This window comes from Lampetra planeri, chromosome 24, assembly GCF_965212315.1.
Source record: "Lampetra planeri chromosome 24, kcLamPlan1.2.h2, whole genome shotgun sequence".
Taxonomy (NCBI): Eukaryota; Metazoa; Chordata; class Hyperoartia; order Petromyzontiformes; family Petromyzontidae; genus Lampetra; species Lampetra planeri.
This window is the reverse complement of record NC_136130.1, coordinates 6,074,627-6,096,948: the sequence shown is the minus strand read 5'-3', so window position 1 is coordinate 6,096,948 and position 22,322 is coordinate 6,074,627. Positions and strand designations below refer to the sequence as shown.

Below are 22,322 nucleotides of genomic sequence, written 5' to 3'. Positions count from 1 at the left end.
GTGACCTCGTAGGCTATTTATGCCACCACCGACATGTAAACAAGCTCGTGCTTATTCCACCAGGGTGTGGCGGTGTTGCCCCCACTGCTCCATCAACTGAGCAACCTGCGCTCAATTCCAGGCCACGGCTGACATCGGTGGAGAGTCATATCCGAAGCAATTCCAGGTGTCCCTCCTTAACCAACACGCGCTGACCAGCATGATGAAGTATGGCGGATTGACAAATGGGCTGTACATGTACCGACGCTGCGGGGTTGGTGGATCACGGATACGTTGACCCATAAAATGCGCGAGTGACGGCAGTACAGCAAGCTGGTTTATGGTACTTGTTATTGCCCGGTGAGCGTGGTTTTCTCCAAACACTTCGATTTATTTGCGCCAGAGGCGGATAAAGATTGTTTTGTTTAAATAGGGCACTACGTTAACAACAGGTTTTTTTTATTTGGGTAAACATAAATTAAATACGGTCTCGAGGAGGGGGCGTGGGGGGAAGGGGTACGATCGCCTGGCCTCATCGCCCCCTACCGCCCTTGGGTCCGCCAACTGATTTGCACTTGGGTTAAAATCGGTTAATTTTTAAGTGTTTTTGGTCTCCGACGGAAATAATCGGCAAGCACATTTTTTGCATCCCTAAATAATTAGTGAAAGCAGTGTTACATTTACACAAGGCCGTAGCCATGGAGTCAACATTGGGGAGGACCAAATCTTCCAGGGGGTCTAGGGGTCCCCCCCCCCAGAAAAAAAAAATCTAAATTTGAAAACGAATTTCCTGCCTAAAATATGAAAAAAATTACTAACACATGGGATGCACTTTTTTATTTATTTTTTACAATAATGTCTAATAGTATATTTTATTACATTGCTTTTTTACCTTTTCTTGTTTCATTGGATGTGTAGTGGTGGTATTGACGTGCGCCGACTGTGACAGTGATGGATCACGGGGCGGCGCGGGGTGCGGGGTTGGGCACGCGTTGTGGGCATGGTGTGGACGCGCGCGCCGGGAGTGACAGATGACGGGGCGGCGCGGCGTGAGTGGTGAGGCACGATGAGATGGGGGAAAAGAGGATCGTAGCCAGCGCCCGGCGATTGGTCGAATAAGTGGGTGCTCGCAGCGACGTCCGCAGGTGGGGTATAAAGGGGGACGCGCGAGAGCACTCGGGGAGAGTTACCCAGTTGAAGACCCGAAGACGGAGCTGAAGACTTAGTCGCTAAGTGGATGTTGGTCATCCGAGTAGCTCAGTGGCGTTAGTCGCCGAGTAGCTAAGTGGATGTTAGTCATCCGAATAGCTCAGTGGCGTTAGTCGCCGAGTAGCTAAGTGGATGTTAGTCATCCGAGTAGCTCAGTGGCGTTAGTCGCCGAGTAGCTAAGTGGATGTTGGTCATCCGAGTAGCTCAGTGGGCGTTAGTCGCCAAGTGGCTAAGTGGGTGGTTGTCACCCGAGTACTAAGTGGATGTTGGTCATCCGAGTAGCCCAGTGGCGTTAGTCGCCGAGTAGCTAAGTGGATGTTGGTCATCCGAGTAGCTCAGTGGGCGTTAGTCGCCAAGTAGCTAAGTGGGTGTTTGTCACCCGAGTACTAAGTGGATGTTGGTCATCCGAGTAGCTCAGTGGGCGTTAGTCGCCAAGTAGCTAAGTGGGTGTTTGTCACCCGAGATACAAGTAGGTGTTAGTCACCTGTAACCAAGTTTGATAAAATAAAGAGTGTGTTACCCGTGAAGTCGTCTCCCGCCGAGTTACTACATTACAACTGGCGTCAGAAGTAAACCTGTCTTCAAGAAGTATGGACACAAGGAAGACTACCCGTACCCACGAGCGAGGTCGGGATGACGACGGCGTACCGGGGACACCGACCTCGGGAGTAGAGGACGAGGAGTTGCCGCCGATGCAGCACTTCGCGGTGATGGCCGACGCTCCGCTTGCCTCCGACACCGGCCTCCAGGACGCGCACGCCCGCTTGGCGGAGTTGCTACTCGCCGCCGCCGCTGTCTTGGCCGACATCTCCGTTCCGGCGAGCGGAAAAAACGGCTGCGGGGGTCGTGGAGGAAGCGACGGTGGAGGATTCCCGCCAAAGGGCGCTTCGCGCCAAAAGCCTGGAAGTTGCCGCCGTTTTTGGGGGGCCGCCACCGATTGGCGGGAAAGACGGACGCCACGTGGCCGGACACCTCCGCGCAGCGCAGCCCACGTCATCGGCGCGCGCCGGAGCCCTCCATTTTGCGCCTGACAACCGAGCCGACATTTTACACAACTCCAGCGGAGCGCGGGAAAATCTCTCCGACGTCGACGACGATCGGGTCCTCCAGCAAAGATTGCCCGCGCTGTCGGCGTTCAAGGCGGATGGGGGCGACTGGGGAGCCTTCCAACGAAGGTTCCTCGCTCATCAGGAGATGTCGGGGTGGTCCGACACCACTGCCCTGCGTGCGTTGCCAGCGATGCTTGACGACGACGCGCTTGCAGCCTTCACATCTGCTGCAAGGTCGTCCCGCTCTACGCTCCAGGCCGCACTACACCTGATGGCGAAGGTGTTCGGGCCGCCCTCCACGTGCCGCCACCAGTTCTACGATCGGCGGAAGGTGGCTGGGGAAACGACGCTAGCCTACCGCACGGCACTGCTCGCCTTGGCGGACGCGGCTTTTCCCCGCATGGATAAGGAGGGGAAGGACGCCATGGTGACGGAGCAGCTGCTGGTGTTGGCCCACGAGTTGGGGGTCCCCATCAACGTGGCAGACGAGATGGAGATCTGCTCCCTGGCGATCGCCACGAGCATTCACGCGTACGAGGTCCTCAAACGCAAGCCGGGGGTCGTCTGCAAATGGCCGGGGAATGCGGCACTGGCCGCCACGATCGCCGAACCTCAGCCAGCTGCGGTGCAGGAGCGGGGCTTCGCTGCATCGTGTCCGGGGGAGTGGAGAACGGGAGGTCGTTCGCCCACACGTTCGCCCCGCAAGCTGGAGCAACCGAAACCTACGACGTCCGTCGTCTGCTACAACTGCGGCCTTCGGGGTCACGTCGCAGCCGGGTGCCGGGCCCCGCGTCCGCGCGCCGCAGGACCACGTCGGGACGACGACCAGGGCCACAAGTCATCCCAACAAAACCCGGCAAGTCGCGGCACCTCACACGTTCGGTCCACAAACACGGCACATTCGGGTCGCCGCTTCGCGGTGGGGGGTTCGCGGCTGGGTGCCGGGGGTTCAATTCGGCGAGGGGGGTCCGTACGCGGCCCGCAAGCAGTCGAGTGGTCCGAATTGGCCCACAGGATCGTGGCTGCGTCAGCCGGGTCGTCCGTGGTAACGGGGTTCATTGACGGGGTTGAGGTCCGGGTGCTTGTTGACACGGGTGCATCGGCCACCATCATCTCGGACCTTATTTATAACATTCTTCCCGTCCAAAGTAGACCCCTTCTGCCAGTAGACGTGCCATTTTATGCGGCGAATGGGGGATCCCTGGGGATCATCGGCCAGATTCGGGCGACTATTTGCATTGGGGACATTAAATTAGCGGGCCCTATTTTTGTATCATCATCGCTGGCCGTTCCCTGTTTGCTAGGTACGGACTTTTTGTCAAAAATGCCCATCAAAATTCTTATTGATCAGGCCTGCATAGAGCTTCCGTCAGGTCGGCGGGTTGCCTTCTTGTCGAGCCCTATCAAAGTGCGCACGGTTTGTGCGACGGTGCAGGCGCTGGCGACTCACACTGTACGGGTACCCCCGGGATCGCAAATGTTAGTACCCCTTCGGTTCAGGAAGCCACTCGAGGTGGGTGCGGAGGCACAGGGGGTGCTGTTGGGGCCGTCAAACAGAGCCAGTAAGGGCCTCGACTTAGCGGTTGCTCAAACCGTGGTGAGAGGGGACAGTGAGCCGTTCGTAATGGTCCTGAATACGGGGTCGCGGCCGGCCGTAATTGCGCAGGGAACGGTGCTGGCTCACGCCGCGCCGCTGCCCGTTGAGGAACGGCTCGTGGCTCAAGCAGATTTTACTGTCGAGTCGCATCCTCAAAGTGATGAGGGGACTGAGTGGTTGGACTTGCTGTGTGCGGGTTCTGCTAACTTGTCCGGGGTGCAATTGGGAGCATTGAGGGGTTTGCTCATCGAGTTTGCTGACGTATTCAGCAAACATAAGTACGATATCGGCTGCACTGACCTGTTGCGCCACCACATAGCTACAGGGGACGCGGCCCCTATTCGTCAGAATCCCTTCCGGCTCAGCCCGGCCGAGAAGGAACATGTGCAATCGGCGGTTAATGATATGTTGGCGGCCGATATCATTTCGCCCTCTTCTAGTCCGTGGGGTGCTCCTATTGTCCTAGTAAAGAAACAGGATGGGTCCTTGCGGTTTTGTGTCGATTTCCGCCGCTTAAACAAAATCTCGATGGCGGATGCGTATCCGCTCCCCAGGATGGATGAGTCGCTGGATGCCTTGGCGGGAGCGCAGTTTTTTTCCACACTCGATCTGCTTTCTGGATTTTGGCAATTGCCACTCGATAACGAGTCTAAACCTAAAACTGCTTTCCGGACACCTGGGGGCCTTTTTGAATTCAACCGTTTGCCCATGGGCTTACATTCCGCTCCCGCCACGTTCCAGAGACTCATGGAATTGGTTTTGTCGGGCCTCCAATGGGATACCTGTTTGATTTATCTTGACGATATTATCGTCTTTAGTCGGACTTTCGAGGAGCACCTCCAGCGACTGAGAGCGGTGTTCCTCAGGATGCGTTCCGCTAAGCTTAAATTTAAACCGGCTAAATGTTTTCTGCTTCGGGAATCGGTCAGGTATTTGGGCCATATCGTGAGTCGTTCAGGGATCTCGACGGACCCTGCTAAGACGCATTGCGTCAGCTCATGGCCAACGCCAACCTCGGTCACGGAGGTTCGTAGTTTCATTGGTTTTGCCTCCTATTACCGTCGTTTTGTCAAGCAATTTGCCACCATAGCCAAGCCCCTGCACGCTTTGACGGCTAAGGGTGTGAGGTTTCACTGGGGGGCAGAGGAGGAGGATGCGTTCTGCTCCCTCCGTGACGCTTTGGTGCAGGCTCCCCCCTTGTGTTACCCCGATTTCACACAACCGTTTTTGCTTGACACGGACGCCAGCAATACGGGTATCGGGGGGGTGCTCTCACAGTTGGTCGGGGGGGTTGAACGGGTGGTCGCCTACGGTAGTAGGGTTCTTTCCCCCGCGGAACAACGCTATTGCGTAACTCGTCGTGAATTGTTAGCCATTGTGTTTTTTACACAGCAATTCAGGCCGTATCTTTACGGCCGTCATTTTACGGTCCGGACGGACCATGCGGCTCTACAATACGCTATGCGCGTGGCGCAGCCATCGGGCCAATTGTCCCGATGGTTGGAGGTCCTTCAAGACTACCAATTCACGACGATTTACCGCAAGGGGTTGCGGCACTCAAACGCGGACGCCTTGTCGCGGTTGCCGCCGTGCACGGACTGCACATGTTTGTTGGGATCAGCGCGGTGCAAACCCCCGGTCGCCGGCACCCCGGGAGTTGCGCTCGCCGCCACTGACACCCCGGGAGAGGACGCCCCCACGGGGAGGGATTCGCTGTTGTCGTTGCCCCTCATTGAGTGGGGCCGCCTCCAGATGTCCGACAGCTCCCTACTTACGCTGCGTCGGAAAGTTGGCGCTCCCGAACAAGGGGAGGCGCGGGTCGGTTCCTGGGTGTGCAGACAGGGCCTGTTGATGAGGTGGGACAACATGTCCCGGCGTCACGTGCTCGTTGTGCCTGTTGCTATGCGGGGTAGGGTTGTTCTGGCAGCTCATGAACGGCTCATGCATCTGGGTTTTCACAAAACGCTCGCCCTAATCCAGCGAGACTATTATTGGCCGGGGATGGGTAACGACGTGGCGAATATTCTTAAGGGATGCGTAGGGTGCGCCAAAAGGAAACCGCCACCATTGGCAGCTAATCCACCGCTGCAATCCATTCAGGTTTCGCGTATAAACGAATTGGTAGCGTTGGACATCTTGGGGCCCTTTCCGGTTACACCAAGGGGAAATAGGTTCCTGCTGGTTGGCGTGGAATACTTCACCCGATGGCCTATGGCATGGCCGCTCGCCAACCAGTCGGCTGCGGCGGTGGCGGACGCCTTTGTCCAGGGTTATGTGTTGGACAAGGGCGCCCCCGAACGCTTGCTGACGGATCAAGGGAAGAATTTTTCGAGCGTTTTGTTGCGCGAGGTGTGCGACCTGTTGGGTACAAAGAAAGTGCGTACTTCCCCCTACCACCCGCAGACTGACGGGATGGTTGAGCGTCTGAACAGAACGATTACGTCTATGTTGTGCCAACAGGTCTGCGACGATCAGGTTGATTGGGACTTACAGGTGCCGGGGGTACTCGCGGCCTATCGAATGGCCCCTCATGCGGCGACAGGGTTTTCCCCATTTTTTCTTATGTATGGGCGGGAGGCCGATCCGGCCATGGACGTCCAACTGGGGATTTCCCAGCCACGTGCAAAATCTAAATTGGCAGACCACATCAAATTTAATATCGCCAAATTGACTGAAGCGCGGGAGGGGGCAAGGTTGAATTCGCGGTCGCGGCAAATGGCAAACGAGAAATTGCATGAGCGGAGGGTGCATACGCATGATTGGAAACCAGGCGATAAGGCCTGGCTGCATTGTCCACATGCACCGTTGGCTACGTCCCCCAAGTTGTTGAGACCTTGGAGGAGACCGGTGGAAATTGTGCGGGTTGCACGGCCCCAGAGTATACAGATTAAATGGGGGAAACGCCGTTGGTATGTGCACCCCTCCCGACTGAAGCCCTATGCGGCACCGTGTGACCCCGTTCTGTGCCGTGACGACCGGGCGTGTGATGTGACCGTCGACTCGGGGAGGGAGGTGTCGCAGGCTGATCCTCACGTGTCTCCACCTGACCCACCCCCAGGTGCCTCGGGCTTGACGGCTGCTGACCGTCGAGAGCCTGAACCCCGGGGCACGCACGAGTCCTCGATGCCTGGCCGATGTCTTCCTGAACCGCCGGCACCACCGGACGTTCAACCGCGTCTGGTGCCGTACGACGGACCGGCAAGGCGGACTCGGGCTAGGTCTCAACAATTTTCATGAGGACGGTTTTTTTGTGCTCTACACCGAGCTCGCCCGGTGTTCCCCTCTGCCGGGGTAATGTCCCGTTGTAGGGACGCTCGGAAGAAAAGGGGACACTGCACGAGTCGAAAGAAAAAAAAAAAATTTCCATTTATTTTTTTTGTATACACATTGCTATTGTCACTCGCCGGTTTGTATATATTGTTCTATTGTCGCGGTGGCATTGGTTGAGGGTTGCGGATGGTGGTGTTCGCGTCGTGTTGTGTTGTTAGCTTAGTTGTTGTTCTTGTTGTTGTGTTGTGTTACGGGGCACACAGGGAGGGTTTGTATATTTTTGTAGCAGCCGGGGCGGCTGCGAGCTATGTGGTAGGGGGTGATGTAGTGGTGGTATTGACGTGCGCCGACTGTGACAGTGATGGATCACGGGGCGGCGCGGGGTGCGGGGTTGGGCACGCGTTGTGGGCGTGGTGTGGACGCGCGCGCCGGGAGTGACAGATGACGGGGCGGCGCGGCGTGAGTGGTGAGGCACGATGAGATGGGGGAAAAGAGGATCGTAGCCAGCGCCCGGCGATTGGTCGAATAAGTGGGTGCTCGCAGCGACGTCCGCAGGTGGGGTATAAAGGGGGACGCGCGAGAGCACTCGGGGAGAGTTACCCAGTTGAAGACCCGAAGACGGAGCTGAAGACTTAGTCGCTAAGTGGATGTTGGTCATCCGAGTAGCTCAGTGGCGTTAGTCGCCGAGTAGCTAAGTGGATGTTAGTCATCCGAATAGCTCAGTGGCGTTAGTCGCCGAGTAGCTAAGTGGATGTTAGTCATCCGAGTAGCTCAGTGGCGTTAGTCGCCGAGTAGCTAAGTGGATGTTGGTCATCCGAGTAGCTCAGTGGGCGTTAGTCGCCAAGTGGCTAAGTGGGTGGTTGTCACCCGAGTACTAAGTGGATGTTGGTCATCCGAGTAGCCCAGTGGCGTTAGTCGCCGAGTAGCTAAGTGGATGTTGGTCATCCGAGTAGCTCAGTGGGCGTTAGTCGCCAAGTAGCTAAGTGGGTGTTTGTCACCCGAGTACTAAGTGGATGTTGGTCATCCGAGTAGCTCAGTGGGCGTTAGTCGCCAAGTAGCTAAGTGGGTGTTTGTCACCCGAGATACAAGTAGGTGTTAGTCACCTGTAACCAAGTTTGATAAAATAAAGAGTGTGTTACCCGTGAAGTCGTCTCCCGCCGAGTTACTACATTACAGATGTAATGGCAGAGATTAGGGATTAATAAAGTACAACCATAACCACAATAATATAAACAGAAATATATGCATTGTTATATGAAGACAAGTCCAGATATTGTGGCAAAGGTTTAGCAAATTGTTGTTTTTATTTACATAGCATAGCAATTTTTTTTCAATATATTGGGGGGGACATTTTGAGCATATTAAATATTGGGGATGTCCCCCCCCCAATATATATTATAATAACGTCCTTGCATTTACATCATGGGACCTCCTTTGTCAGTACCAAAATATGAGAATAGAGAAGGCGTTGTACGCCTTTTGGCGTCTTCTGGTCTAACACAGTTTTAAGACGAAGAAAGCTGTCTCTGGTGTGGTATTGTGGTTAATGCAGACATGATTCCTTGTAAAAGGTTTCAGTTTGGTGTTTTAACATCTTAACACCTGTTTTGTTGTCAGAAAAAAGGGGAAAACCTATTCTCAGTGTTACATTTTTTTACAGAGAGTTTCCAACAATTAATCATTCAATTACATTGTAGTCTTTTATGTTGAAATACCTTTTTACGTGCTGGGGTGGAGCGGTGGCGCAGTAGACTACGGTTCGATATACGAAAGTGATGAATGATATATGAACCTGTCCTGGGCGTCTCTCTCCTTCACCAACCCGAACTGAGCAGCGTGGTGAAGTATGATCCAACTACCCCACGTTCGACGCGGCACAGGGAGGCCTTCACTGCTGGGTGAAGGCCACCCGACGCTTGTCGATTTTGAGAGCTGTTGGACCATACTTTACAATGCTGGTCAGTGCGGGTGGATGAAGGGTTGGGAGCGCACATAACCTGTTCAACCCGTTCATATAGCACTCGTCACGGATGCGAGGCACGGCCGGGACTCTAACACAAATTCGCGAGTTCATGGCCGAGTGCGCTACCCACTGAGCCACCTCTCTCTCCTCCTCAGGATTGCTGAATGGATGAGCATTGTCATAAAAAAGACAAAAATCCCCCGTATAGCCTTAACAGACTGTTACTGTAAGCGAGTACCTATGAAGGCCGGCACGGCACACGAGTGGGTGGGTGACCAACACCAAGCCCGGCTGCCATTGTATCCCCTGTCGCGATGTTTACACATCGCATCAGGTACTCAGTTGAGGCTGAGTCGACCTAGGGGAGACCGAGGACCGATTTAGATAATCGTCACTGTGTTGGTCATAAGCAGGAATCGAACTCGGGTCGTCGGGTTCGTAGCACAGCGCGCTAACCATGCTATACGACAACGGTCGCTGACACATGTATGGTGCACATGCTAGGCGTTCGCGTGCGCATACCCACCTATGAAGAAGTTGGTGACTGTGCGCATCTGTCGGTTCTTCGTGATGACGAAAATCACCAAAGAATTGCCCACCAGTCCCACGAGCATGATGAGAGCGAAAAGAAGAGGTACAAGCCACGCGTCCGTCATGAAGGGCATTTCTCCACCCCGTGTGACGTTCATGAGGATGCCACGAAGCCGAGACGCATTCACAGCGCTCACGTTAAACGCGGGACCCATATCACAATGGGGCTCTTGATTTCCAATTCCTGTACAGCAACAACGACACCAACAACTCTACCGCCAAGTGTTTTTAACTTGAAATCGAAAGGTGCTTTGTTTATTTAGTGCGTTGTTAAATACTCAAACACTGCTGGCTCCGAAACGCGCCGGTGAGCACCCACATGCGCACGCATGCACGCTGTATAAGCATAGTTTTAGAAGCAACCTTGCACGACAGATTACAGTGATCGAATTTAGTTATGTAGACTTCTAAGCAGCTGTATCCATCAGCATCGATACGCGCTGTTGTCTAACGCGATGTCCGTCTATAGCCGTTCACAGGAGCGGCGCTGTCCGTTTCAGCACCACCATGTCCGGGCATTCCGCGAGCTGGAGCTGCACCGCACAGCTGACTGCACGCGCAAAGAAGCCACTGTGGAGAGGGGAACGCCTTCATCACAATCACTCCCCTCCTCCCCACCTCCCCCCGGATCCTTACTCCTCCCCATCACCTCCTTCTACGCCCACGCGAGAGATTAGTTTCATCACGTACAACTAAACGGTGCTGAAGAAAGAAGGTTTGAGGAACGATGTAGAGGGATATATTGTTTCATTCGTCATTGCATAGATTGATGCCAGTTAATAGCTCATCTCTTCTGTAATGGGCGGTCAATAATAATCAGTGGCGAGGCGTGGTTGGTATGGGCCCCGGGGTAGGCAATTAAAAAGGGACCGCCCCCCTCCTGTCTCTAATTTCCGTTCCTTTCCGTAGCCCGAAACTTGGGCCCTCTCAGGGTCCCATGGGCAGCCAAATAAATTCTTTGCACCGCTTACACGCCACCGATAACAAATAGTGCACAAATTCACGTTCGTCAAATGTATTCTTGCTATGCACTACATGTATGCAAACGTTCGACGTTTCCACCTGTTTATTAAAAGTGATGTGCAGTGTTCGTTTCAGTGGGTGAGTCCTGAGCCCTGCGGTGGAAATTTGACACATCTCTATGACACATCTAATAACAGATTTCCCAACAAGATGCTACTCCGTTTATTGAATATCAAGGGATATTAATGGGATTCAGTTGACCCTGGCCAGAAAGAAATTGAAAAGCAGCGATATCCCTGCTTTTTCGAGTTCTGTAGATACATGTACACAATCCTAAACGCCGCAATTAATTTGGCAAAAATCTATTTCAAATACAAAGGTCCTCGAATGATTTTCCAATATCACATTATTGTAACCAGTCCATGTACGATATTAACCTTTAATGTGTTTCACCCCATATTTCACATTTTTTAATCCGAGTTTTGATCGTGTATTTTTTCCATATGGATGAGATGTATTGTCGTTTTTTTCTTGACCTTAAGAAAAATAAAACGTTTATTCAGAGTGCAGAACAATTGCATTATATAGTGAGGAGTAGTACATCTAAAACTATTATTTTGAATGAGTTCTGATGTTATTTGTGGAACGGGGTCAATATGGAGTCTAAATATAAAAATCGAGTCGACTGGCATGACAGTTGCTAGACTCCTGGAATATGCTGTTCTGGTCAACACACTTTGATGCGTGCTTAACAGCACCCTGTGCTACAGTGATTATACCATGAATATAAAAGTCTCTATAAATAATTATAGATTGTGATTTCAGTCTGCATGATTATTAAACCACCATCATTATCACGTAACACCATGGTGATCTTAATTATGTTGTCATGAATTACAGATAAAACATTTTTTGTCAGAAGTTTGTCTTGTACAGCAGAAAATAACCCTATGTAACACAATTTTTGCTCCTGGGTAGTAAGTGTTATTTCCTAATTTCTTACACCTACAAAGTATAGAAAATGGCTGTTATTCCCCACAAACTTTGCTTTTGTGACCAGGACATTGATATTTTGAAATTTACCTATTTTTAATGAGAAAACAGGCGAATTTGTGTGTTTTCGTTCACAATGTACATGCATTTATACTAAAGTAATACAAAATTACTACAAAAGATTTAGAAGTGAGTAGTTTTTCGAAATTTACGATTATACTGTAAATCACTTTCACGAATCAGCCCCCAAATGTAGTCTCCAAATCAAGTTCTTGTTATACTGTCCTTGGTAGTGGCGTTCAAAGTCCAGTATATCCTGGTGGAAGCACTCGCCTTGCTCCTCCGAGTAGGCTCCCATTTTCTCCTTGAATTTATCAAGATGAGCATCAAGGATGTGGACATTGAGGGACATCATACAGCCCATTGTGCCATAGTTCTTCACCAGAGTTTCAACCAGCTCCACGTAACTTTCGACCTTGTGGTTGCCCAGGAAACCACGAACCACTGCGACAAAGATGTTCCAAGCCGCTTTTTCCTTACTATTTAGCTTCTTGGGGAATTCATTGCACTCCTGGATCTTCTTTATCTGTGGTCCGACGAAGACACCGGCTTTGACCTTTGCCTCAGACAGGTTACGGAATAAATCTTGAAGGTACTTGAAGGCTGCCGACTCCTTATCTACAGTTCTGACAAAATGTTTCATAAGGCCCAATTTGATGTGCAGTGGTGGCATCAGCACCTTCCGGGGTCCACCAGTGGCTCCCACTTTACGTTGTTCCTCCCCACAGAGAACTCGGTCTGCTGTGGCCAGTCCTGCCTGTGGTAGTGCGCCTTGTTGTCCCTGCTGTCTCAAAGGCAAAGATAGCAGGAAAACTTGGTAAAACCGCCTTGGAGACCCATCAGGAATGCCACCATTTTGAAGACCCCGATAACCTCCCAGCCGTACTCATCATACTTCAAGGCGCCCAGCAAGGTCTTGATGCTGTTGTAATCCTGTTTGAGGTGCACCGAGTGAGCCAGGGGAAGAGACGGGTACTTGTTACCATTATGGAGCAGCACGGCTTTGAGGCTCCTGGATGAGTTGTCAATGAAGAGGCGTCACTAATTCTGGTTACAGGCGATTCCAATTGCATTGAAGAGACTGGTCACATTGTGGCAGAAGCAGAGCCCATCTTTACGGGTGAAGAAACTGCAAAAAGGTTGGTGACGCTTCCTCTGATCTGCGACTTTTACACTTTCATCGAACAAGTTCCACTGCTTGAGCCTAGACGTCAAAAGTTCGGCATTGGACTTGGTGAGACCAAGATCAAGTCGTTGAGGTCTTTTTGGTTGGGGTAGTATGGTTTTCTCTCCTCAGCTCCACCTCTGAAATTGTCATCTGGATCTACAACGTCTTCCTCGCTCTCTGACTTGCTGATCTCTTCTAAAGACGGCTGCTCTCTCTCCGGAGGAGTGGGTATGGGGAGCTCATTGCAGTGTGGCACCGGGGCGATGGATGAAGGAAGGTCCGGATACGTGATAGCAGGATAATTCTTGCCAGTCCGACGTTTGGAAGGGTCCACCATGCAGAAGTAGCAGTTGCTTGAGTGGTCAATGGGTTCTCGCCAAATTATTGGTATAGCGAACTTCAATGCTCTCTTTTCCCCTCTGTAATATCCAACAAAATACATTTATTTCACCCATGATTAATGTGTAAGATATCCTCGCTACATTTTTCATATTTGATATATTTTTTCAATAACATTGAAAATTGTTAATCATTTCAAATTATAAATGTTTACAATTCAAAAAATTGTAACAGATTTTATAACATAAAATTCCGAGCAACAATTGTCCATCTTACCTTCCAGAGTTGTTTTGCATTGCTTGCAGGTGAAATGAGTTGCCCAGGGTTTGTCTTGATCCTCAACAGACATGCCGAAATATGCCTTGCACATCTAAAGATAAAATAATAAATTAAATTAAATAATAGAATACGACGTTTCGATTGCAACACAAGCAATCATCATCAGGTATAATGAAATAGCGACATAAAATCTAACCAGAAAACTATAGACAGACATATTAGCAGACAGATATCACCAAGATACATAGCGAGAGCAACACAGGTAACAGAGAGGGGTGATCGTCTCTGTGTGGTGGCCTTAAATAGACAGAGGGGGGCGGAGGCAGAGAGAGGGAGGAGGGTTAGAGAAAAAATTAGCATATCAATGAGTGGTCAACAGACGTGGTGCTGCGAATGCGATGGCACGGCAAGCAAGCCTGAAAATCAGGAGAAGGACACACTAAAATTAAATAACCTAGTAAAATATCGAAATGTAATGTAATACAACACAGAGGGTCGGTCAACACACAATTAACGCATAGCCTGGTTGATTACGTATTTCAAAGATTGCTAAGTTAGAATTTAAGTGTGAACAATATAAAGAGAGGACACAGGCAGAGAAAACAAGTCGCCAGAGAGAGAGAAAAAAAGATAAGCTTAAAACTTCCCCGTAGAAGTGGTTCAATCTTAATTTTAGAACTTTCGTGACTGCAGGAATTATTATTTGTTTCTTTCGGTTAAGTCACGTCTAAAGATAAAATAATAAATTAAATTAAATAATGTCGCTATTTCATTATAATTTAATTTAAATTAAATAATAGAATACGACGTTTCGATTGCAACACAAGCAATCATCATCAGGTATAATGAAATAGCGACATTATTTAATTTAATTTATTATTTTATCTTTAGACGTGACTTAACCGAAAGAAACAAATAATAATTCCTGCAGTCACGAAAGTTCTAAAATTAAGATTGAACCACTTCTACGGGGAAGTTTTAAGCTTATCTTTTTTCTCTCTCTCTGGCGACTTGTTTTCTCTGCCTGTGTCCTCTCTTTAGATTGTTCACACTTAAATTCTAACTTAGCAATCTTTGAAATACGTAATCAACCAGGCTATGCGTTAATTGTGTGTTGACCGACCCTCTGTGTTGTATTACATTACATTTCGATATTTTACTAGGTTATTTAATTTTAGTGTGTCCTTCTCCTGATTTTCAGGCTTGCTTGCCGTGCCATCGCATTCGCAGCACCACGTCTGTTGACCACTCATTGATATGCTAATTTTTTCTCTAACCCTCCTCCCTCTCTCTGCCTCCGCCCCCCCCCTCTGTCTATTTAAGGCCACCACACAGAGACGATCACCCCTCTCTGTTACCTGTGTTGCTCTCGCTATGTATCTTGGTGATATCTGTCTGCTAATATGTCTGTCTATAGTTTTCTGGTTAGATTTTATGTCGCTATTTCATTATACCTGATGATGATTGCTTGTGTTGCAATCGAAACGTCGTATTCTATTATTTAATTTAATTTATTATTTTATCTTTAGACGTGACTTAACCGAAAGAAACAAATAATAATTCCTGCAGTCACGAAAGTTCTAAAATTAAGATTATGCCTTGCACAACTTAGCAGATGCTTTCACAGAGTACTTTTCGCTCTTGTCTTGATGAATTGGCCGCAGACATAGCAGGGTGCTTGCAGCCTCTTGATGCCATCTCAGAAAAATGCAGATATGTATCCACTTAGGCAGCGGGAACTGAACTGGTGGGCTTAAGGCCCCTGTATTTATATTACTATTTATATTACTGTAAAGTTCTAGAATGTTCTAGAAGTTACTCAAGTTTACTCAGCACTGAATCTATCTGGAATGTTCTTGAAAATAGGTAAATTTCAAAATATCACTGTCCTGGTCACAAAAGCAAATTTTGTGGGGTTTTATAGCCATTTTCTGTACTTTTGAGGCATAAGCAATTAGGAAATAACACTACTCAGTGTCATAAGTGTGGCCGTTGGGATGTGTAAACATATACAAGTATATTTTTTGCATATAAAGTATGTATATTTGTAATTTGTTACTTATATTCTCCATAATTACACTAATTATACTAATATATAAACACCCAGCTCTGTCATTCTGTGACTCTGTGATTCTGTGATTAACGCGGCACGGATTGGTTGAAGTGCATCACGTGACCGCGAGCAAGAGACGGGTGAGTGAAAGTGAGGAGACAAGTGAGTGAGAGTGAGACATAGCCGTGCTCTGTCCACTGCTGGCCTAAGGGAGAACCACGCTTTCTCCACTGCTGCCATGAGGGAGCCAGACGCGCTCTCTCCACTGCTGCCCTGAGGGAGAGCCGTGCTGTCTCCACTGCTGCCGTGAGGGTGCCAGACGCGCTCTCTCCGCTGCTGCCCCGAGGGAGAGCCGTGCTCCGTCCGCTGCTGCCCTGAGGGAGTGCCGCGCTCTCTCCACTGCTGCCCTGAGGCAGAGCCGTGCTCGGTCCGCTGCTGCCCTGAGGGAGACGGGTGAGTGACAGTGAGGCAGAGCCGTGCTCCGTCCACTGCTGCCCTGAGGGACACCCGTGCTCTCCACTGCTGGCCTGAGGGAGAGCCGTGCTGTCGCCACTGCTGCCTTGAGGATGCCAGACACGCTCTCTCCACTGCTGCCCTGAGGGACAGCCGTGCTCTGTCCACTGCTGCCCTGAGGGAGAGCCGCGCTATCTCCACTGCTGCCGTGAGGGAGCCAGACGCGCTCTCTCCGCTGCTGCCCTGAGGGAGAGCCGTGCTCCGTCCGCTGCTGCCCTGAGGGAGTGCCGCGCTCTCTCCACTGCTGGCCTGGGGGAGAGCCGTGCTCCATCCGCTGCTGCCCTGAGGCAGAGCCGTGCTCCGTCCACTGCTGCCCTGAGGGAGCCCCATGCTCTCCACTGATGTCCGCCTGAGGCTCGCACTCCCGGGGTGCGCTCCGTCGCTTTAAGATGTTCTGTGTTCATATTTTGTTTGTTGCGGTTGCACCCGACTCAAGAGCCGCATGGCTCACAAGGCTATACCTAATCAATGAAACTTGAAACCTTAAGAGATTCCAAATAATCCTAACAGTTCTTTCACTGATTAATAGGTGATAGTTCTTAGAAGTTAATGTCAATATCACAACTACAATTTACATACATTTCCATTCATTCACATTAAAGTGACATCGCGGGATCGTCAAAAAAGGTATGTAGAGTGAAAGTTTTAAGTGAAAGCCACGTAAAGCCGCTCTTATTCGACTTATTAAAAGTCCTCAAGTACAGCGAAGTTGTTCACGTTGTTTTTAGTTTTTTAATCGTAATTCACTATCAGCCGTACATCTGATCGTCTCTCCAGCCATTAGGTTAAAAAGTAGTTGAAGGTGAGTTCTTTAAAAATTAAATCTGACAAACAATGCACACGGTTCTAATTACATTAGTACTGTAGTTTTTGGAGTGCTCAAATCCACTGCTGGATGAAGGCCCACCACACGCTGTGCGAGTGGATCGTAAGAATTTATTTGACCAGTCTGTTGGGGTCGCCGCACGCTGTGGTTGTTGGGGGGCGCCGCAGGCTGCGATTGTTCAGAGCCGCCTCAGGCTGGGGTTTGTTCGGGGCCGCCGCAGGCTGTGGTTGTTGGGGAGCGCCATAGGCGCCCCCCAACAACCACAGCCTAGTTATGATATAGTTTGCATCGAACGACGACTCATATCTAATAGAGGGTCCTTGTCTATACTGTACGTATACATCTGGCAGATCACCAGCTTGGTTTAAGAAATCCTGGCTCTGCTGATGAGACCTTAAATGTCGAAACTGGTCCGGAGCTTGCGTGTATCAAACCAATGGTTCTGAAAAAAAAAACTCCAAGAAGGCTCTGTTGCTGTTGGACACACATTGGAGGGAGGCGTTATTTGTCTGCTGATTTATTTTACATGGCATGGGTGGCCACTAGGCCTCGGCAAGGTAAGGTAAACGTGAAAAGGTAAAAACGAGCCTACCTTTACCTTACCTTTTACCTTACCACAATACAATCACTCTATCCTACCCTTTAGCAGGTAAGGTAAAAGGTAAAAAGCAACGAGCCTACCTTTACCCTACCTTTTACCCTTACCCCATACAAATTACCCGATTACAGGGTAATTACTGGGGTACTACTACACATGAAAAAGGTTTATAACGGTAAATGCTAGGTAGAGCGCTTTATTCATATAGAATACTCTCTATTATTCCAATTTTACACGCTTTTTTTAACTCACTCTGTCTGTTGTTGTTGTCGTTGTTGTGTCCTCAAATCTTTTTTTTTTCAAATATTGTAACTCAATTTTAACGCACTTCCCAATGTGGTATCGACTGCAAACTTGGTATACTTATGTCATACTGATGACAACACTATGTTCTATCATAAAAAATAGAAAACATTTTAAAACATTACTTGTTTATATGTTATGTTTCGGCTTGGGTCTAATTGTCCACAGTCAACTGACGTTGGCTGTAATTGGCCACAGTCCCACACGTTATGGCAAGCTTCGGGGCCACTTCCTGGAGTCGTGGAGTTTTGCCACTACTCGTACATTTAATAAAAGCGTGTTTTTAAAAAGTTTTTTTTATATTACTTGTTAAATGGAGGCCACGGACTGCGCCATGGAGCTTTTAGCGGTGAACAAGGTACTGTAGTTACCGGGTAAAACTTCGCGCTACCTTTACCCTACCGGGTAATTCTTCCGAGTTACCTTTACCCTACCCTTTACCTTACCACTTGGCATGTCGACACCTTTATCCTTTACCCTTTTACCCGGTAAAAAGGGTAAATTACCTCACCTTGCCGAGGCCTAGTGGCCACAACGCAGCTCCAGAGTTGCATGCAGCTCCCGGGCAGTTCAAGTGTGGCTTTATGAAATCACAGCTTGATTTCTAACGTTTCAATGAAAAAAAATATGATGCATGGGAAAATAAATCTGCGGAAATGGCAGTAGCCATGGCCACTTACCCCTCACAGCAGAACCAGACATGTGGTACCTCCCGTGGTGCTGCCACTGTCGACGTGCAGTTTGCCAGGCAAGGCAAGTAAAAAAAATCTATGTAAAGTAATGAATATCATGTGTGCATTGTAGAATGCATTCTCAGCAGACATTGTTGATTCCTTCTGATGACTATATAACACATAACAAAATACAATTCTCAACATTTTGAATGAGCCTTTTTTTACACGAACAAAGACAAGATAAAACGCGTGATCATAATATTGGTCGTAAAATCTTACGTATAAACTAATTGATTTGGCTTGATAATCAGTACTGTTGCCTTTCCATGAATTTACAAGTCATTCAACGCAAACACTGGCCGCCAACAATTCCAATTAAATGATAAGGTGAACAAAACATCGATAGTATAGTACCAATGCATTCGCTCAACAAGCAGCTTCCATGGGGGTCTTAATTTTCCATTTGTTGGCAATGCCGACCACAACAAATTTATCGCATGAAGACTACAACAGGCTAAATGGCTGCGTTGGGGATTTCAAAACACACCACGTTGTTACACAAAAAAAACACAAGATCTATTGAGAATAAGAATGCATTTGGTTTTGAAATAAACCGAACATTTTTATTCCGCATGAAAAAAATTTAACTGTACACTTAGCAATCATCTCAGAACGATTCCGCATTCAAATAAATAATAGGCAATTGCGAATATATAAATACGCTTTAAAAATATCACTAATATATACCCCGAAATTAAATTCAACAACAAAGCCTCTCCGTTTTGGATAATAGACTGTCCATACGAGATCATCTCTCCACACACACATATATATCATACGAACCGACATACGCGCACTCCTGTTTACCATACACATCATATCACTTTAATCATACCTGGGGGCCAATTCCATTTTCTCCAGTTTCCTGCCACTGCTGTTTGTGCAGCGATGATGGAGATTTCAACCAAGAGCCCCAGCGAAATGCTGATTCCGTTGCCGCTCGCAAGTGCAATGACAGAAAACATTGCCTGCCACCGTGGCATCTCAGCAAACCGTTGAACAGCCATGAACTCGGCAAACCGAAGGTGAGAAGCGTCCCTTTTGTAGGAGCATACCACTCATAAAATATCTTCATCAAAAATAATTCTGCAAAATGTATTTTTTAATCGTAATATAGATACTGCAATCATTACATACTGTTCATCCCGCAGACACCGACCTCCAAGACCTGCCTTGCAGTTGCAGACCATGCAGCACTTGCATCTCTATAACAACTGACACACTTCATCAGAACACCCCAAAGGCATTGTTTGGCATATCATGAGTGTGTATGCTTTCACCAATCCGCATTGTACAATGTGGTGAAGTATGATCCCACGAGGCATCTGAAGCGAAGCAAGATTTGAGCCTGGATATTCCTCAGACTGGTGACCGCCATGCACACACCACAGGTGTGGTGGGCGTTGTGAGCAGCAGAGGACAGTGCAGACACATCCATTGCTGTTCTGTATTACCCCCACCCCACACACACACCAAATCACACGACCAGTATGGTGAAGAATGGTCAAATATCCAGCAATATAGTAAATGTCTTTTGAGAAAAAAAACGTGCTATGTATTCAGACATATATAGTATACTCATTTATATATAGGTTTGCACACAAATCAACGACGGTAATGTATTGCATCACCTTCAAATACTGTCATCTATTGCATTGGGCAGCGGGGGCTGGTAAACACCTTGGCGACAGATTTTCTCGATGTTTACCATTTGCTTACCAAGGTGGCTGTTTAAAGCAGTTGCTCGTCACTGCAACAGTGGTGGTCATGAACCCCCAAGGACGTGCCTGTGAACGGCGTTACACCGGTATCAGGTAGGAAGGGAGCTTGGCAAATTGTTGTGAGCATATTAATGCATACGATTCAAGCAAACAGGTTACTGACATCAATGCCGTAATTATAATATATATTGGGGGGGACACATCCTCCCCAAAATTCAAATATGCTCAAAATGTCCCCGCCCAATATATTGCTATAATTATTTTTGTAATGCTCTGCAAATTAAAACAACAATTGCTGAACCTTAGCTATGTAAATCAATGCACAGGTTTCTGTTTATATGATTGTGGTTATGGTTGTACTTTATTAATCCCTAATCTCTGCCATTACATATAATGAAACAAGAAATGGTAAAAAAAATAAAAACAGAGCAATGTAGTACAATACACCATTATACATTATTGTAAAAAATAAATAAAAAGTCCATCCCACGTGTTAGTGAATGTTTTTAATATTTTAGGCAGGAAATGAGTTTTCAAATGTAGATATTTTTTCTGGGTTGGAACCCCCAGACACCCTGGAAGATTTGGTCTCCCCCAGTGTTGACTCCATGGCTACAGCCTTGACTGACATGCTAATCCTTACCCAAAGGATGTGCATTCAAAACAACCGCGTTACTTTCTATGCATCTGTAATAAATGACTTCGTCAGGCACTGCTGGTCTCCGTTGGTCTTTTATTTAGTTACTTTCTCCGCACCCCGCTGGTCCTGACTGCGGACCAGCGTCTCCTCGCGTGCGCCCCGCACGCGCTCCCTCGTCAGCTTCTCTCCTCGCGCGTGCCCCGCACGCGCTACCTCGTCAACTCCTCCGCTCTTCCTCACACCCCGCTGGTCCTGACAGCGGACCAGCGTCTCCTCGCGCGTGCTCCCACGCGCTCTTCCAATAGCTCCTCCACTCCCTCACTCCGCACACCGCTGGCCGACGGCGTGCTGAAGGTCCTTCGGCCACGTGGTCGATGGCGCGGATCCCGTCCGGCCACCCAACGTGGCTCAGTCTCTTTACTCCCGCAACTGACCCCGATCCCTTCCGGGCTCCCCCTTATATCCTGTTTCCCACGTGATTTTGACTCCTCCCCTTCCGGATTGTCAGATCCGGCCTTCCCATACTGGCTCTGCTCCCCAATACCCCGGGCCGTGTGATTGGGCCAGAGCCCAGCAGCAAACCCCATTTACGCTCGCATTACACATCCTATGCCTCAATTAAATATTTTAAAAAAATTAAGGATACATAGCACGTTTGCTTTCTCAGGAAAATAGACGGTAAATACGAAATTATTTAAGGGTGAAGCTTCAACGGTAAAGGTGTAGCCCTGCAATTTCTCGCTCACGCCACTGCTGCTGGAAGGATCTCAAATAGAAGGGAGCTCTATAGAGCCCCTCTAGATGCCATCTTGGCTATCTCTGCCATGCTGTATAGACATCTCGGAAGAGGTTGGAGTACCTACACTTTACACCACCGCACGTAGCCAGGTAGCTTTTGAAAAATAAGTGAATACCTCAGTGGGCTTTACCTGAAAATAAAAAAGATGTTTCAATATATTTATAAGTGATTTGATTACCTTTCCCATACTTTGCACTCCAATTGTGGTTTTGTATTGTTTGTTCTTCTAACGTTCTGACGCGCCTCCAGTGTACATTTATACTGGAGGAAGCTGATCAGATTCCTCCAGTATAAATAGTCTGATTCTGATTCTGACTGCGGTGTACTCATTTATACTGCCGAGTGGACAAATTCCGTGGGGGGGGGGGGGGGGCAGGGGGGGGGTTAATGAACTTTCACCATTGTTTCAACTGCCGTGCCAGGGAATAAACTGGCAATTGCTGCATTGCAAGTCCAGCGTGCTACCCATGACAACACGGCGGCTTAAGTGACTGCAAATAGACTAATCGATACCTCCAACAATTGTAACAATATGCGCAGCCGAACACAGTTTTCGTTTGTGCGGCGGTGTTGTGGTCCTTCGCGTGCAACTGTCAAAGCAGTTATTCAAATTTTCGTTTATGACGCCATACGTTATTATGCGTTATTACATTTTGTTTGAGGGATGCTGCCGTG

At 48.7% G+C, this 22,322-nt stretch overlaps 1 protein-coding gene across 1 annotated transcript in view; it reads right to left on the bottom strand.

Moving 5' to 3' along the window:
- Nucleotides 1-9,813, bottom strand: part of LOC144726854 (G-protein coupled receptor 54-like) — a 28,589-nt gene extending 18,776 nt beyond the window's left edge. The window contains exon 1 of the mRNA XM_078605809.1: nucleotides 9,594-9,813. Within this exon, the coding sequence (XP_078461935.1) occupies nucleotides 9,594-9,813 (220 nt within the window). The remainder of the gene's footprint in view (nucleotides 1-9,593) is intronic.
- Between the last annotated feature and the right edge of the window lie 12,509 nt (nucleotides 9,814-22,322).